The sequence below is a fragment of the Phycodurus eques genome, chromosome 5 (genome assembly GCF_024500275.1).
Source record: "Phycodurus eques isolate BA_2022a chromosome 5, UOR_Pequ_1.1, whole genome shotgun sequence".
Taxonomy (NCBI): domain Eukaryota; kingdom Metazoa; phylum Chordata; class Actinopteri; order Syngnathiformes; family Syngnathidae; genus Phycodurus; species Phycodurus eques.
Window position 1 is genome coordinate 3,645,961 of NC_084529.1, and position 17,327 is coordinate 3,663,287.

The 17,327-nt window shown below is 46.5% G+C and overlaps 1 protein-coding gene across 1 annotated transcript in view; it reads left to right on the top strand.

Annotated features, from left to right (window-relative positions):
• The window catches only part of LOC133402551 (receptor-type tyrosine-protein phosphatase zeta-like), a 50,269-nt gene that overhangs the window by 20,393 nt on the left and 12,549 nt on the right, over positions 1 to 17,327 (top strand). The window contains 10 exon segments of the mRNA XM_061676457.1: positions 69 to 164; positions 4,068 to 4,137; positions 4,226 to 4,383; positions 5,393 to 5,543; positions 7,522 to 7,706; positions 8,436 to 8,562; positions 12,062 to 12,099; positions 12,408 to 13,032; positions 13,034 to 14,896; positions 16,059 to 16,197. Coding sequence (XP_061532441.1) covers positions 69 to 164; positions 4,068 to 4,137; positions 4,226 to 4,383; positions 5,393 to 5,543; positions 7,522 to 7,706; positions 8,436 to 8,562; positions 12,062 to 12,099; positions 12,408 to 13,032; positions 13,034 to 14,896; positions 16,059 to 16,197 — 3,452 coding nt within the window.

The following is a 17,327-nucleotide window of genomic DNA, read 5'->3' on the forward strand; positions in this document are numbered from 1 at the left end:
TGCGACAATTTCGCCGCTAATGAGCCGAGAACACTGTCGATTTTGTTTTGTTTTGTCCTGCCTCTCAGATGCAGATTTACTGTTACCAGCCGCAGCGATTCGAATCTTTCGACCAAACCGTCAAGGCAGGAGGACCAATCACAGCCCTGGCCGTTCTCTTTGAGGTGTGTTCCTGTGTGCATGTGTGCGTGATATCACTATTCAGTGAGAGAGGGCGTGTGTGCGTGTTTGTGTGTGTTTTTGTCTGCATGTGAGTGTGAAATTACTATCCATGGTGTGTATTTGTGAGTGCACATGTGTGTGTGTTTGTGTGTGTGTGTGCGTGTGCGTGAGTGAGCTCACATTCCCGGCGATGTGTGTTCACCACAATGGCCGCCATTGACATGCAAACGAGCATGAGCGTGCACTGGCCCGGAGAACGAGTTCACAGGCGAAGTGGTTTGGGTGCAAAAGTGTCAAGTTTGAGTTGTCGCCCCCGTTGAGTTGTCGCCCTCCTCGGGTTACTTGCCGGACTTGGCGCTACAGCCGTGAAACACGACCCCGGTCGGGCTACGTCCGTCGGTAGCACAAAGACATCTAAGGAGCGCCATTCGCGCAAAGTGTTAACAAGGTCGGAACACGTTATCGTGACGGATGTTCCCCGGCGCGCACGCTCGCGCGTCTGGCACTTGAGCACCACCGATGGATCAAAGACGAAAGTACAGCAACATCAGGCCATGGCGTTCACTTTCTTGGATTGAGTTCAACACTTTGATTAATGAAGGTGTGTTAGGGCCACAGTGAAAAAGAGACAAAAACAATACTTATACTAGGAGAATAAAGATACAGTTTCATCTTACAAGTTGTATGTAATGAGGAAAAAAAGATAAGCCACCAACAATAAAAATCGTTTTTTTACACCACACTTCAAAGTGCTGATACTGATAATAATGTGTAAGACTATTTTATTATTTTTGATGAATTATAACATCACGATATTCTCTACATTGCAAAATATGACTTTAGTCTCCTAGTAGTATACACTTTTACTTAAAAACCTACGACTTTATCCTTACACTGCATTTTCAAGATGTCTCCCCCAAAATACGACTTACTTGTCTTAATAATTTGTCTGGAAAAAAATACAACTTTATTGTCATTCATGTATTCTAAAAAAAAAAATATATATAATTTTCATAGTAATGTATGTAATCTTAATGCTACAAAAAATACAGATTTTAAGAATAAATTAGTTTAAAATATTTTTTCACTTTTTTATATATTTAACTCATTTTATGTAAAAACAAACAAACATGATTTTCATAGTAATGTGTAAATCTTATTACTATGAAAATCACTGTTATTCCAATAAATTAATTTCAAAAATTATGTATTTCTGTCATTTTTTATTTAAATTCATTTAATATTGAATTCTCATCCTAATGTATTCTCATACATTTATTCTTTTATTATCATGTATGTCTAAATCTTTTTCGAAAGAAATTATTTAAAATGTTGAATTTTTTTCCTCTGATGACTTTTGAATAGGGGCAGCTGTGGATCAGTTAGTAGCAGGAATCAACAGCGCTTGGATGGCAGCACCCCCCCCCCCCGCTAGTGTATGAATGTGTGCGTGAACGGGTGAGCACCGTGATGGCAAACATAGTGCACTCTATTTAACATTCACTGTAAAATTTATGTTTAATTCTGGTGGAACGGTGGACGTCTGGTTAGCACATCTGCCTCACAGTTCTGACGACCGCGGTTCGAATCCCGGCCCTGCCTGTGTGGAGTTTGCATGTTCTCCCCGTGCCTGGGTGGGTTTTCCCCAGGCACTCCGGTTTCCTACCACAACCCAAAAACATGCGTGGTAGGTTGGTTGAAGACTCCAAATTGCCCGTAGGTGTCAATGTGAGTGCGAATGGTTGTTTGTTTGTATGTGCCCTGCGATTGGCTGGCAACCAGTTCAGGCTCCCGGCCGAAGATAGTCGGCATAGGCTCCAGCACGCCCGCAACCCTAGTGAGGATGAGCGGTAAAGAAAATGGATGGATACTTTTGATCTGTTGACCCGTCGTCCATTATTTTTACGCATTATTAACCAATTTAAAGTGTTGAAAATAGCTTGAGAGCGCTCAAACACTCAAGTGAGAAGTGTTCTGCGGGAGCCATGCATCACCTCAGGTTTGATGTTTTTGGACTGATGCACGGGGAGAACATGCAAACTCCACACAGGCGGGGCTGGGATTTGAACCCCGGTCCCCAGAATTGTGAGGCGGATGTGCTAACCAGTCGCTCACCGTGCCGGCTCAAAAGTATCCATTTGTGAAAAAATAGGAGACTGACCATATTTGGACATTTGCCCAGCAGGACGCCATTTTTTATTCATTTTTTCTCCAGTGTGCCTCGAACACTCGCATGCAACTCTCGATCAGTGGACAGAGAATGGTTGCTTCCAGAATGAGAAGACAAAAACAACAAAACCTTGTCTTCGACTTCTAAGTGATTCAGACCAAGAGCACCTGAGGGCTAAAAGTGGTTTCGCAAAGCTGCTAATCCTCGAGACCTCTGAGAAAGTGACTTCTCCTCGTTCTTCTATTGAAGAGACGCATCAGGACTTGTTCTCGTTGTCTGTTGTTGGCTTTTGGAGCTTGTGCGCTGGATGTGAGTCGAGGCAGGCTGCAGTGAGTCACAAGCAGCTGGCGTGAATGAACGTCTGCTTTGTTCAACTTCAAATGAGCGTGTTGCTTTATGTTCATTGCGTCGGCGTAGCCCGAAGCCGCGTTGGCGTGCTGCGACTGGCAGAGGCCACGTGAGAACACCAGAGCGCACAACGCAAATAGCAGCCAAAACAACAACAGCATTAAAAAAAGAAAGCTTATTTGATTTTTTTTTTTTCGCTGCTGGCAGGCAGGTTGTTTCTCGGCGACTGGGAAGGTGGAAACCTCAACCTAAAACAACTCAATCGAACCTCAAGACAGAAGAGCTATGAACCAAAGAGAACCCCTAGGAACCGAAGCAGAACCTCTGGACACCAAAATACAACCTCCATGATCCAAACAGATTCTTCGTGACCCAAAAAGAAGCGGCCTCATGATTCAAATAGCGCCTCGATGGTCAATGCAGGTCGTTTACTTATGAAACAAAGAGAACCACTAAGAACTCAAACACAACTTCTGTGGTCAAAGCAGAGCCTTTGTGAACCACAACACAAGCTCTATGAAGAACGCTAGAACCTCCATGATTCAAATAGAACCTTTATGACCCAAAAGAGAACCTTCATAATTCAAAAGGGGAATGTCCATGGTCAAAGTAGAACCTATTACAGACCACAACAGAACCTCTTTGAAGAGAACTAGAATCTTTATGTTCAAAATAGAACCTCTCTAACCTACTGTAAATCCACCCTCATTTGAGCCAAATAGAACCCCTACGGTGTATGTGAAGCAACCATGAAGCAAAACAATGCATCTATGACCCAAATAGGACACCTATCAATCACATTAGAATCTCTTTCAACCAAACAGAACAGCTATGACCCAAATAAAACCACTTGGTGAAAGGAGAACCTTTATGAACCAAACACAACCCCTAGGAACCAAAACAAAACATTTGACTTACAATTGAAAATACAACTTCCATGTTTCAAAAGGATCCTCGATGGTCAAAGCAGAACATGAATCCAACAGAACCACAATGAACCAAACTAGAACCTCCATGATTCAAATAGAACATCTCTGGTCAAAGCAGAAGCCATATGAACCAACGGAGGACCTCTGTCAAGCTAAATAGAACCTCTGCGGTTCAAATAGAACCTTGATGGTGAATGTGGAACCTCTATGAACCAAAACGGAAGCTCAATGAATGGAACCAGAACCTGTATGGTCAAAGCAGAACCTCTATGACCCAAAATAAAACCCCTAGGAACCAAAACAGAACACCTACAACCAAAGTAGAACCTCTGTGATTCAAAGAGAACTTCTTTTGTCAAAGCACAACCTCTGTGACCCAGAATGGAACCAAATAGAACCTAGAAATAGATGCTAGCTACTAAGCATTGATGCTAACATTTTCTATCGTGTGTTGACAGGCGAGCTCCGAGGACGACAACGCCAACTTTGCCCCCATCGTCGACGCCATCAACGGCGTCAGCAGATACGGTGCCGCGGCTCTCCCTCTGGAAACATCTATTCTATCCCCCCGAAAAAGTTCCCATCGTCACTCCTAACAATCCAAATGTTTGTGCAGGTAAGCGCGGCCAGGTGGCGCCCTTCTCTCCGCGGGCGCTCCTGCCCAACTCCACCGACAAGTACTTCATCTACAACGGCTCGCTGACCACGCCGCCTTGCAGCGAGACCGTGGAGTGGATCGTCTTCAAGAACACCGTCTGCATCTCGGCCGACCAGGTGAAAAGCGCCGCGCTGAGCTAAGATCGGCACGCTGAAGCCTGTCAAAACTGAGCCGCGATAGGTTTCCGTATTCATCATGTATAGAAATGTCAGGAAACAACGTTTCGTGGCACCCAAAGGAGGAAATGAGTGGATTGCAAAATTCACCTGCGTGTGTGCGGCCCTCGGGATGTTTGACAGCGATCGTCCGCAATCGTACGTTCACGGGTATACATGTACATCCAGTATATATATATATATATATATTTCTATACATATATACACTCGGAGTGGGAATTGAATGCATTAATGGTGATTTGAATTGCTTTCAAAAAATAAGGCATTTTAATGGCATTTTGTGTTCCAAACAAGGTGGAAGCTTTGTCAGTGCACGATTTCCCCGGTGCACAGATTGCACTGACTGTGTACAAAAAACTAAAACATTTCTCAAGGATTTAAACGATGACATTGTATGATACGTTTGAGAAGCGGGGACAAGCACCAATGTTTTTAGTAGAGTGGTTTCAATTGCATTGAAATGTATTAATTATACAATTTGATCTGTAGGACACTTTCTTTTGATTTGATCGTGTATTTGCATGTTTTATTGCCTGGGCAAATGGCACGGATTCAGTCAAGTGGTTCATATTTATAGTTCATGTGTATACGCAGTACACGCACGTGCGTATACATACATGTGTGTGTACTGTACACAGTATTCTGTATATTTGCATATATACTGTACGAGTGTGTGTGTATACTATATATGTGTACGTGTACCATATGTACAGTACGTACGTATGTATATGTCGAGTAAATGCGTGTATGCGTTTGTGTTCCATGCGAAGGACAACACGACGGCAGCCGGCGTTCAGTCAAACGTTTGACTTTTTTGTCGTTTGCTACTCCGCTGCCGAAGAAATGACAGCGACATGCAAATAATCACGTCGATGACGACGCGGTGTCCTGCGAGGTGGCGACCGTGCCCGTCGCGTCCGCTGAGGTCCGTTGTGCGTTTGTCGTGTAGTTGGAGGTGTTCTGTGAGGTGATGACCATGGAGCAGGCGGGTTACGTGATGCTGATGGACTACCTGCAGAACAACTACAGAGAGCAGCAGCGGAAATTCATGGGTCAGGTCTTCTCCTCCTACACCGGCACCGAGGAGCTCCTCACGCCAGGTACGCCGCCATGAACTATGTAGAACCTCTGATGTCAAAGCAGAACCTCTGTGAAACGCAACGGACTCGAAAGAGAACCTCTATAACCCATTAAGAACCTCAGTGATTACAATAGAATCTTTATGGATGGCCCAAATAGAATCTCCAAGATCCAAATGGAACCTTAATAACCTAAATAGAACTACCTATGACACAAAAACAACCCATTGTGACCCAAACAGAACCTCCAAGATCCAAATGGAGGCTCTATAGTCAAGACAGAACCACCTATGCACTAAAACTGTCGCGTACGTGGTTAGGGCGAGGGCGAGTAACGCAAGGCAAGAACATGGTGGACCCAATTGCAGGGAAGCAGGGAGGCAAGGCAGGAGTGCGGGAGTCTCAAAATAATAATATTGAATCTTCAAAAAGGGAAAACTGAACAAAGTCCCACAACAGATACCAATCAAATCAAAGAAACACTCGAATATCTAAAACTGGAAACAAACTATGACCTGTGAGTAAGACGTGGAATAGAAAGGGAAAATGACACCTGACAATGACATACCGCAATGATAAAGACAACTGGCGACTATGACATGGCAAAGACATGTGACAACGACAATGAACCGACGAGAACCGAAAGAAACCAGGGAACTAAATACAAACAGATAGACGAGACAACGAGGAACACCTGGACAACCCTGATTGGTCGACACAAAGTAGACGGGAACAGGTGGACACAACAACTTAATGAGCACACGACAAACATGGAACACAGGAAAACATGGGACAAAACTAAACACAACCCAAACCAAAACACAGACCATGACAAAAACAGCAACTTGATGAAGCGAAGAGAACATATCTCAACCAAAATAGAACATCCGTGATTCAAATAGAACATCTAAGGTCCAAACAAAATCTCCCAGACCCAAATAGAACCTCAATAACCTGAATAGAACCCAATATGACCCAAAAAACAACTATATAGAACCTTTATGAACCAAAATAGAACCTTGATGATGCAAACAGATTCTATGTAACTCAAATAGAACCTCACGTGCCACGAACAGAACTCTCTATGACTCTCTACCAAAACTGAAGCACAACAGAACCGTTATGGACCAAACAGAAGATATATCAACCAAAATCGAACCTTGATGAGTCAAATAGAAGTCAAACGTAGAGAAGAAAGTAGAACCTCTGTGACCCAAATAAAACCTCCCATGACCCAAACAAACCGAAACAGACTCTCCGTGACCCAAATAGAAAAACTATCAACCCAAATAGAAGCTGCTGTGAACCAAAACAGAACCACCCATGACCCAAAAGTCCCAAAAGTCCCAAAAGTCCCAGAGGAAAGGAAGGAGGAAGTTGCGTGACGACACATCGATGTTTCCTGCTGGTTCTGCTCGATAAGTCATAATTAACTGGATCGACCCACCGGACGGACACACAATCAATGTAATTAGTGGTACCGCTGTGTCGAAGTAACCAAGTGCATATACTTTGTTGCTGCACTTAAGTCGGTTTTCCGGCTATCTGTGTGCACTTTGCGCGAGCGTTTCTGATGGCGTTTTTCCCTTTTACTTCCAGATATATGTACTTTCTACTTCTTACTTTGTCAATGCTCGCTAGCTCTTGGTTTAAAAAGGAGTACCAGTAGTTGAATCTGCACACCTACTTTCACCTTTTTCTTTGACACAAATATCTCTGCTTCTACTTAAATATCGAGCGTGAGTACTGTGGCCAGCTGCGGTCTGGACTCAGAATAATACGGTGTTAGCTTTAACCTTGCAAATGCACAATGAGTCAGTCCTCGTGTAACTCTGCCCTCTTGCGGTGGAAGCTGGACGTACATACACTAATGTCGATGTACCGTAGAAGGCTTGTCAATGAAAGGTGACGCGGTGGTGGTCAGAGTATCCCAAAATGATCATTTAGTAGGAATTACTGCCCACTTCTGCGATTGTGGTTCTGGACTGGTTCCCATCAGTGTGCAGCTCAGAGCCGGAGAACTTGGAGGCGACGTCCTACAACCGGAGCAGCCTGCTGGTGACGTGGGAGCGACCGCGGGCCGTCTACGACTCCTCCATCGAGAAGTACTCGGTCAGCTACAAGATGGCCGACGCGGAGGACGCCGCCCCATCTGAGTACCTGACCGACGGAGACCAGGATGTGGTGAGGTCCACGTGGTTTGAATTGTACCTTCAAAGCCAGTTTCACTGAGCAACATGAATTTTGGTAGGCATATCTATCATCAGTAGACCCACAAAAAAGCCTCCAGAAGCCATGCCTGAAAAGACGCAGGATCTCTGCCATTCGGGTTTGAAGCGGACATTTCCAGGGAAGTCCGCAATGCCAGTTTTAGTTTTCAAGCAGCCAAGGCCGAAAACATACATGAAATATGCTATTTTCCAGGGAAATTCCTCCCCTAAATCCAGTTTCACTTAGCAACGTCAAGTTTGGTAGCCTTGTCTATCATGAGTTGACCCACACAAAAGTGTCAAGAAGCCATGCCCAAAACTTTGCAGAAAGTCTGACAGGTTGGTTGGAAGCAATCATTTTACCCGTATTTCCGACCACACTTGCCCCCTGAAATTACAGTATTTGGAAAGTTCAGCCCCTGAAGCCAGTTTTTCTTAAGGACATCAAATCTGGTTCGACGTGTCTCGCATGAGTAGACCCGCAAAAAAGCCTCAAGAAGCCATGCCTGAAAAGACGCAGGAAGTCTGCCAGTTTGGTTTGCCCATTTTCAGGGGTTCTTCAAATACAAACTTGACCGTGAGACTACCAAATTTAAAGCATGTTTACTAGACAGACGGACTGGTCCTAAGACCAGAACTTAACATTAACTGGCCATCGAATTCCAGAAAAGGGATGAATTGACTGGCTCTTGCTTGCCACCAGGGTGCCATCCTCGATGACCTGGTGGCCAACTCCAGCTACGCGGTCCAAGTGGTGGCGGTGTGCGCCAACGGCCTCTACGGACGCGTGAGCGACCCCATGACGTTCGCCGTGCCCCCCGACGGCCCCGGTAAGAGCGAGCTTGCCGTCGTAGCGCTCGCCACGTGAGACGCAAACACGCGATATTTACTAAACGGACGATAACATGACAAGAAGAGAGACTGCTTTTACAATGTAACCATCTAAAAGTAACGATCTTACATGCATTAAATATCTAATACAGTGGTAACTTGACTTACGAGTTGAATTTGTTCCGTGACAGAGCTTGTAACTCAATTTACTTGCAGTGCATGTCAAATCCATTTTACTCATCGAAAGGAATTGAAATGTCCTTTATCCGTTCCAGCCTCCCAAAAAGACATTTGTTTTTGTTCCATGTTTTGATAAAGAAAAATTGCATTGTCCATCCATGGATGCATTTTCTTCCACGCATCCGGCACTCGGGTCACGGGGGCAGTAGCTGAAGCGGGGAAGCCCAGACTTCCTTCTCCCCAGCTCTTCCGGGAGATCCAGAAGTGTTCCCAGACCAGTCGAGAGACGTAGTCCCTCCAGCGTGTCCCGGGCCGTCCCCGGGGTACAGCTGCCCCGGGGAGGCGTCCGGGGGGCATCCTAACCAGATTCCCCAGCCACCTCATCTGGCAGCGGCTCTACTCTGAGCTCCTCCCGGATTGCCGAGCTTCTCTAAGGGAGAGCCCGTACACCCTACGAAGGAAACTCATTTTGGCCGCCTGTATCCACCATCTTGTTCTTTGGGTCACGACCCACAGCTCGTGACCGCAGGTGAGGGCAGGAACGGAGATCGACCGCTAAATCGAGAGCTTCGCCTTCCGGCTCAGCTCCTTCTTCACCATGACACACCGATACAGAGTCCGCATCACTGCAGACGCCGCACCGATCCGCCTGTCCGTCTCCCGTTCCGTTCTTCCCTCACTCGTGAACAAGACCCCAAGATACTGGAACTCCTCCACTTGGGGCAGGATCTCATTCCCGACCCGGAGAGGGCATGCCACCCTTTTTCTGACTGAGGACCATGCTTCCAGATTGGGAACTGCTGATTTCCATCCCAACTGCATCACACATGGCTGCGAACCGCTCCAGAGACAGACCCTCCTCTCTAGAACCCCTGAATAGACCTTACCAGGGGTCCTGAGGGGTGTGAACACACTCTCCGGTCTCCTTTCTTATATAGGGGGTCCACCACCCCAGTCTGCCAATCCAGAGGCACGGTCCCCGATGTCCACGCGATGCGGCGGAGGCGTGTCGGCCAGGACAGCCCCACGACATCCAGCGCCTACGGGACCTCCGGACGGATTTCATCCAGCGCCGGGACCCTGCCACCGAGGAGCTTTTTAAACACCTCGGCGACTAGGAGAACTCTAGACTCTGCTTCCTCTTGGGAATTCGGTCAGACCTGAGGAAATTGCTTTGTGTTGTCTAAAAACATCATCAAACCAAAAAAAGAGATAGACTGGTTTCATACGTCGGGGTACTCGTAAGTCAAGGTACCACACTCGTTACTCATGTCTTTAAATTCTCCTTGTCGCTCATCATATGTGATTGTTTTGATATCTTTTCATCCCTACCCTCCACTTTCATTCTCAATGTCGACTTTCTGTTTCTTCACTCGTCTTCACGGCTTTTTCTTGTTCTTCTTCATCGTCTTCATCCGAAATGCTTGTTGTTGTTCCTGTGTCGCCATCTTTTTTCTTGTGCTACTCACAGTAAGACCAACGTTAGCATTTAGCTTTGTGTGTAACACAAACACTTTGTATTCCTCCTTGAATTCAAACAGTAACACAACATTAAAAGCACCTTCTTGGAACATTGCTTTCACACCCCAGACCAATAGGGGGCAGCATATTATCAAACGCATACTATTTCAATCTGATATTGTACACACTTTTTTTTCCCCTCATACACAAACAAAAATGATGCATTATATTGAATTTTAAACCAATGGCACACATCTTTGCTTTCTAATGAATCAATATGATTTTGTTTAAAGATGAAAAAAAAGACAATGGCAATGAATTCAAACGATTCTAAAATCACGACGAGCACATCTGCGTGACGAGAAGCGCTACGGAAAATCAATGAATAAAATCTCTACGAATTATTCTATTATAAATCATTGAGACCAGGGTTTCTCAAACTCAAAATCCTCACGCCGATTAGACATAACTACCAGCGGGTAATCCGCCGAAGTTTTAAACGTAAACAAATGTTGTAATGATGTTAGGAAAATAAAAGGGTTTTTTTTTCAAGAAAAAGCAGGAATCTTTACAACAACAAATATTTCGGAATACATCATTTTTCTCAAATAAAGTTGTAATATGACATTAGTTAAACAAGGGGGGAGATTCATATTTTAAGCAAGGGATTTCAGAAATGCAACTTTATTCTTGCCATATTACGCTTTTATTCTATATAAGACAACTTTATTCTCAAAACAAAACGACATAAGATACAAGTTTAAAAAAAATACTTTTGTCCTCAACTTAAAAAAAAAATGTATTCCTGTGATAATACAGGTTAAGTTTGGCAGAAGTATATGATTTATTGTATTTTATTATTATTATTATTTTTTTTTTGGCGCCTGGTTCCCATAGTGTCGGTTTGTACTTTTTTAAATGATCCGACATAACTACTAATAATTATTTCGCGGAGCCAGAAGCACTGACTGGACTTAGACACTTGACAGGTATTTCTTTGTTAGTCGAATACGTCCAAAAGCGTCATTCCCCCCCACCCCGCCCCCCAATGTTACATTTGTAAAGCTCACCTCACGCTTCACGAAGCAGTTTCATCCGCGACACGTGACAGGTAAGAGGCAAGCTCCGCCCCCTTCCGCCCACCGTGTGCCCCCGTCGCATTTGCAGACAACGCCCCCTTTTTTTTTGTTTTTTTTTGCGTTTGTTTTACGCCTCCGTGGCGGCAGATGGGGGTGGAGTTCAACCGTTAGGCCAGCCCGTCGAGGAGGACGAAACGGAAAACGATTTACTGCAAATGCGCTTTTGTTGTGTTTTTCTCTCCCGTGATTGGGAAATCCTGGCATGATGATGTTGCAACGTTTTAGCATGGCAATGTCTCAACTTTCCTTCTTCACTTTCCTGCTGTCACTTGATTCATTCACAGTTATTCACACTCGTGTAGATTTTGTTCTCGTTCTTGTTGATTGTCGGAGACGCTCGGCCCTTTTCACAAACATCTTCTTCACTTCTTGATTTTAGAGGTTAGCTAATTCCGCTAACGATGTGTCTGGTGGGCGGTCGCGTGAACATGACATACTGTAAACCTAAAATTCCAGACTGAAAAAGCCGTTTGAATTTAAGATGAAACATCTTCAACAGTCAACAAGAGTCCCGTTGCCAAAATTCAACGTTTGTGGATCACTTTTGTTGCGTTTCCCTTCTTCTCCGAAACGTTCTCATCAGTTTGTCTTTGCTGCCTCACTTGTGTTTGGAGAAATATGAATTTCATAAAGTGGAGTAAATCGTATGCATTTATTTCTTTCTTTATTTATTTGTTTCAACTCATTTTTTTTTTCCAAATATGTGCTCTTGTTCTAGAAAATAGCCTGATCCCAGATTCAAATGAATTTGACTACTGAGGTAAGAAATGTTCTATTTCACTTTTGTGTGACTTAAAGCAACAACTGATTTTACTCCCCAGGCCAATAGGGGGCAGCATATTATTTCACAGAGACTCTTTATTTCATATTATAAACAAATCAATAACAATATTGGTTTCTTTTGTTTATCCTACTGATTAACAATCCCTCAAGGGGATTCATGGTTAAACTAGTAGACTAGCTAAATCTAGCAAATCTATTTCGCTCTAGTGAATTTAAAACATACCAACCATAAAAATCTTCACTTACCGTCCTAACTATTCAATATGATTTCCTACCACTAGGAGGCGAACTACCCACCGGAGACATTCTCGAATGAATCTGTGCAAACGGAAGATGACGATCAGGCGCGGATCCCGACAAAATCGCTTGCAACCTCGACTTCGGGACCACCTCGCCGCCGGCCACAAAATGGCATCGGAGCCACCAAGACACAGTCAACTACCGTCGCAGAGGTCACCACCAGGTTCCCATCTACGACTCCTTTGTACGCAAACACAAGCGATCACTCCGGCGGGGTCGGTCCAAAGTCCTCAGAAAGCATTCAAGTGGACCTGACTGCGACAACGCCGACAGGAAGCAATGTTTGGATGAAGGGGGGTAAAGGTGTACCCAGTGGTGGCACCACAACAACCTCAACCACGAACAAGACCATGACCAGACCAATGACCGTGACCGTGAACCAGACCATGACTACAAGCAAGGCCATGAACAGGACCACGACAATGGCTACAAACACGATCGCAAACATGACCGTGACGCGGCCATTGACCGACACCACAACCATGAATATGACAACTGCAATGACTCCAAACACAACTGCAAACAAAACAACTGCAATGACAAAGACAGTGGAAACGACTACATACACGACCCCAGAAAAGACCGGAACCCCGACCTGTGACCAGGCCAACGAACAAGATCACAACTATGAATACGACAACTGCAATGACTGCAGACCCAACTGCAAACAAGAACATCACCACAAACGTCCCAATGACCCCACCCATGCACAAAACAACATCCGTGACCAGGACAACGATCAAGACCAGAACCATGAACGTGACAACGGCAGTGGCTACAAACACAACAGCAAACAAGAACACGACCATGACCTCGCCAATAAACAAAACCACAAGCAGGCCACTGAACACGACCACGATCATGATCGGGCCAGCTACCACAACCCTAAACAAGACTGCAACCGCGACCAGAACTAAGAACATGACCACGAACCTGACCCATCTTAGAGACCACATCATCACGCCATCGTCCGTCCTCATCGACCCGTACGCAGGTCTTACCACACCACAAACTGACGACGCAAGCGGAGTCCATGATGACGATGTGGTACGGGTCCAGGGTGAGCCCCCTCCTGAATCTCCTCCACGAGGGCCTATAACTCCCAGCATGCCTCATTTCTCAGCCACAAAGACTTCGCTGTGGCAGAACGGCGTTCTTTTGCAGACCACGCCACCGCTCTCAAAGGGTGAGCGCCTCTCTGTCGTCCCCCCTTCTTCCTTTCCCTCTTCCCTGCAGTATGACGTCACGGACCTCCCCCCCGTCCCCGGCCCCGTCCCCTCCGCCCGCTTGCATGAGCTTCCCCTTTCCTCCACCCTGGACACCGCCGTGCTGCCTCGCCAAATCCCTGCTTCTCCCACCTCTCGCCCCCCCCTCTCTTTCGCAAACGACTTGCCGTCTTCCTCTTCGGGTGACGCCGCCGAGGTGCCGGAATGGGGGGCGTCCCTCCCTGAAGTCTCGCTGGCCCTCAGCCCCACCCTGGTTTCCGACCCGCATGCCGGCACCATCCCGCTCCCTCGCCCCGCCCTCTCTTTTGCCGATGACTTGGCATCTTTCGCTTCGGGTGAGCCCGCCGAGGTGTTGGAATGGGGGGCGTCGCCGTCGGAGGTGTCGCTGCCCCTCAGCCCCACCTTGCGGCTGTCGGTTGTCCTTTCTAGTGACTTCCCGCAGTCCGCCGCCACTCCGGGTCCGACGCCGTCGTTTCCTAACGAAGTCGAGCTTTTGGGTTATGGGACAGGAAGTACACCCGATTCGTTCCTTTCGGAGGACAGTGCTGACGGCTTCCTGGACGGCATATGCGGTTGCTCCCTGGAGCCGTCGGCGTCCAGGCCCCACGTCTCGCCCGGCGTCCCGCTCGGGGCCGCGGCCTCCATCTCAGGCGCCGGTGTCGATCTCCTCGTGAGCTCTTTGGGTGTCCTCGTTAGTTCTTTTTCTGGGGCGGCCTCTGGTGGCCTGGTGATTATGCACTCGCCCTCTTCACCAGCGCCCCGCTTCCAGTCGGCCACTTACAGTGCGCCGCCCCTTTCTGTTGCAGCCGCCACATCTGAGCCCGCGTCGGCGCCATCGCTGCCTTCCGTCCCCGTGACGCCCTCCTCCGCAGACCACAGTAATGGCGTTTCGGGTTCCGATGTAGATCAGGAGCGGGACGGCGTCCGGGTGTCGGCCTCCGGCGAGAACACACTTCCTCATTCCACGGAGCCCCCTTCCACCACTTTGGAATCTGGACAGACGCCCGAGGATTCGGGCGACCGCTCCTCGGCGTTTTATTTTGACAGCGAGAGCGGGAGCGCGGCCGGATCTGGGCGAGCGGGAACCGCCCCGCCAAGGGGATCCGCGGTCCCCTCGCCCACGCCCCCCGAGGAGAGCGGTTCGGGTCAGGCCGAGAACCTTTACGACAACGACACCTCCTCAGACTTCAGCATTCCCGAGCGAACGCAGCGGGAATCGGAGAAAGTGGCGTATCCAGTGGCAGGTAACCACGCCCGCACCGGCGGCAAAAAAAAAAATCCCGCCCGACGAGTGACGCCGCGGTGACGACCGCCAATCAAAGTCTTCGCGTATGCGAAGGCAGAAACTTCCGTCGTTCATCTGTTTCCCAACGTGCATTTGAGACGAGCGGACTTACCGCAGTACCGGCGAACTCCAACTAGAATCTAATTGAATAAATAGTCTTTATTGCCATTGTGGCACAGCGATGAAAAGCCGTTGAGCAGCATTTCATAGATAGGTACACAAACTATGTATACAACAACAAAAATTACAAAAACTATACACTACACATCCAAAAAAAAAACTAATATTCAACATCAAAACAAACTATAAACTATATACAACAGCAAAAATAAAACAGCTAATACTATATTCAACAACAGCATAGACTATACGGTATATCAAAACTATATACGTAAAATACTGCATCATAACAAAAATGTATCCCACATCAAAAGAAAGTATAATGCAAACGCACATCATCAGAAACCCAAAAGGAGCAAGGAAAGCTATATCCAGGAGGACATCATACATTCAATTGCAGCCTATACAAGCGCAGAACACCGTTGCGGGAGTTGGGTAGCAAAAAGAACAAACAAACAAAGAAAAAACACTCTAACTACTCGTAACTAATATAGTATATAACTAACAGGCCAAAGCAAACGCACAGCAATATCCAACTCCGATTTGCCCGTTGTGGCCACCAGGGGGCAGCACATCACTTTGTGTTGTCCTCCAAATGTTGCCGGCTGTTTTTCATCAATTAGTCTGAGTTATTTGTCTTCACTGTCCATTCTAAGCGACAGGCAGGCACAAGTTTGCCTCAGGTTTCAAGTATAACCAATCAAATGTAAAAAAAAAAAAAAAAACATGGTGTTTGGCAGGCAGGCAGGCAGGCCTTCTTCATCTTCTCGCTGTTCTTCCTGGCCTTTCTTCTTCTTCGCCGTCGCTGTCATGCGTTCGCACTTGCAAATGAAGACAACAGCGTTTGGACCAACTTGTGTTTCCTCCGTGGGAAGTAAGGAAGGAAGGAGGTTAGGGGTTAGGGGTCAGGGGTTAGGGGCATCTCCATCCATTCCACGCGGGTGACGAGTCATCCCGTGCAGTTTGATCGTGACGACGGCGTGCGTATGTGTGTGCGGCAGACGTGAGCGACAGCAGCCACGAGTCCCGCGTGGGAACCCTAAGGGTCGGCCAGAGGAAGGCGGCGGTCCCGCTGGCCGTCATCTCCGCGCTCACCGCCCTCGGACTCGCGCTCCTCATCGGCATCCTTCTCTACTGGAGGTGAGCGTTTTTGCTTGGACGCTCCCATTTGACATTTTACAGCGCGTTTCCTGATTATTTTCACGCAACAAACGATCTGACGGCGTTTTATAGAAACATATCAAGTGCGTGTGAACGCGTTGGATGGACTTTTACGTGTCTGTCACCTTTGACATCCGGGTCGCTGACAAATGTGCAATCAAAATCAAGAGGTGGATTAAACCCCGCCCTTTTTTTTTTTTCCAAATCGGATCAAACCTGAGAAACATGAGTTCTTCGTGTTTCCACATGTTAAACACGTTTCTTAATCCAGATGGATTGTCAGCAAAATGTCCGAAAATGGGGGGGGGGGGGGGAGAGTAGACTCCCAAGACTCCAAATTGCCCGTAGTCGCAACGAATGATTGTTTTGTTTCGATGCGGCCCGCGATTGGCCGGCGACCGGTTCCGGGTGTACCACGCCTCTCGCTCGAACATAGATAGGATAAGTTTACGATGATAAGCGATTTTCCAAAGAAAGTCGTATATTGCCCAAAAAACAAAAAAATAAAATAAAAGTTCTGTATATTTTCAAGAAAAAAAGTTTGAGATTTTCATAAAAAATAAAAGAAAAGATAAAAAACCAGCATATTTGCCCTATACATTTCCCCAAAAAAAGTATGTCAAATTTGTAAAACAAAATACAGGGGAAAAAAAAATATTTTTGGGGGAAAAGTTGTATATATCTATACATTGTATATTTCTGGGGGGGGGTAAAATATAACCCGTCTTGAATGAAGATGCCTTAAGAGCTGCGCTTTACGTTCAATTACTTTCTAAAGGTATTTTTCTTTAAATCTGATCTTTTTCTTCATATTCTCTGACTGTAAAAACAATAGAAAAGCAATAATAATAATAATAAATGCAAGGGCATTGCCAGTGAAATAAACAACTCGTGCAATCCAATCATGTCTGACATGTTTTTGTACATTTTTCATCTGGCGCGGCAACATATGTCGGTCATGTTTGACGCGCATCCGCGTGCTAATCGTGCGAGGATTAATCATGCAGGAGTTGGTGGGTGGGGGGGGGGGGGGGGGGGGTTACAAAAGGACGTCCTCCAGATGAGGTCGGAGGTCGTCCCGCGATCATCCCGCCCTCGTGTCCGACCAA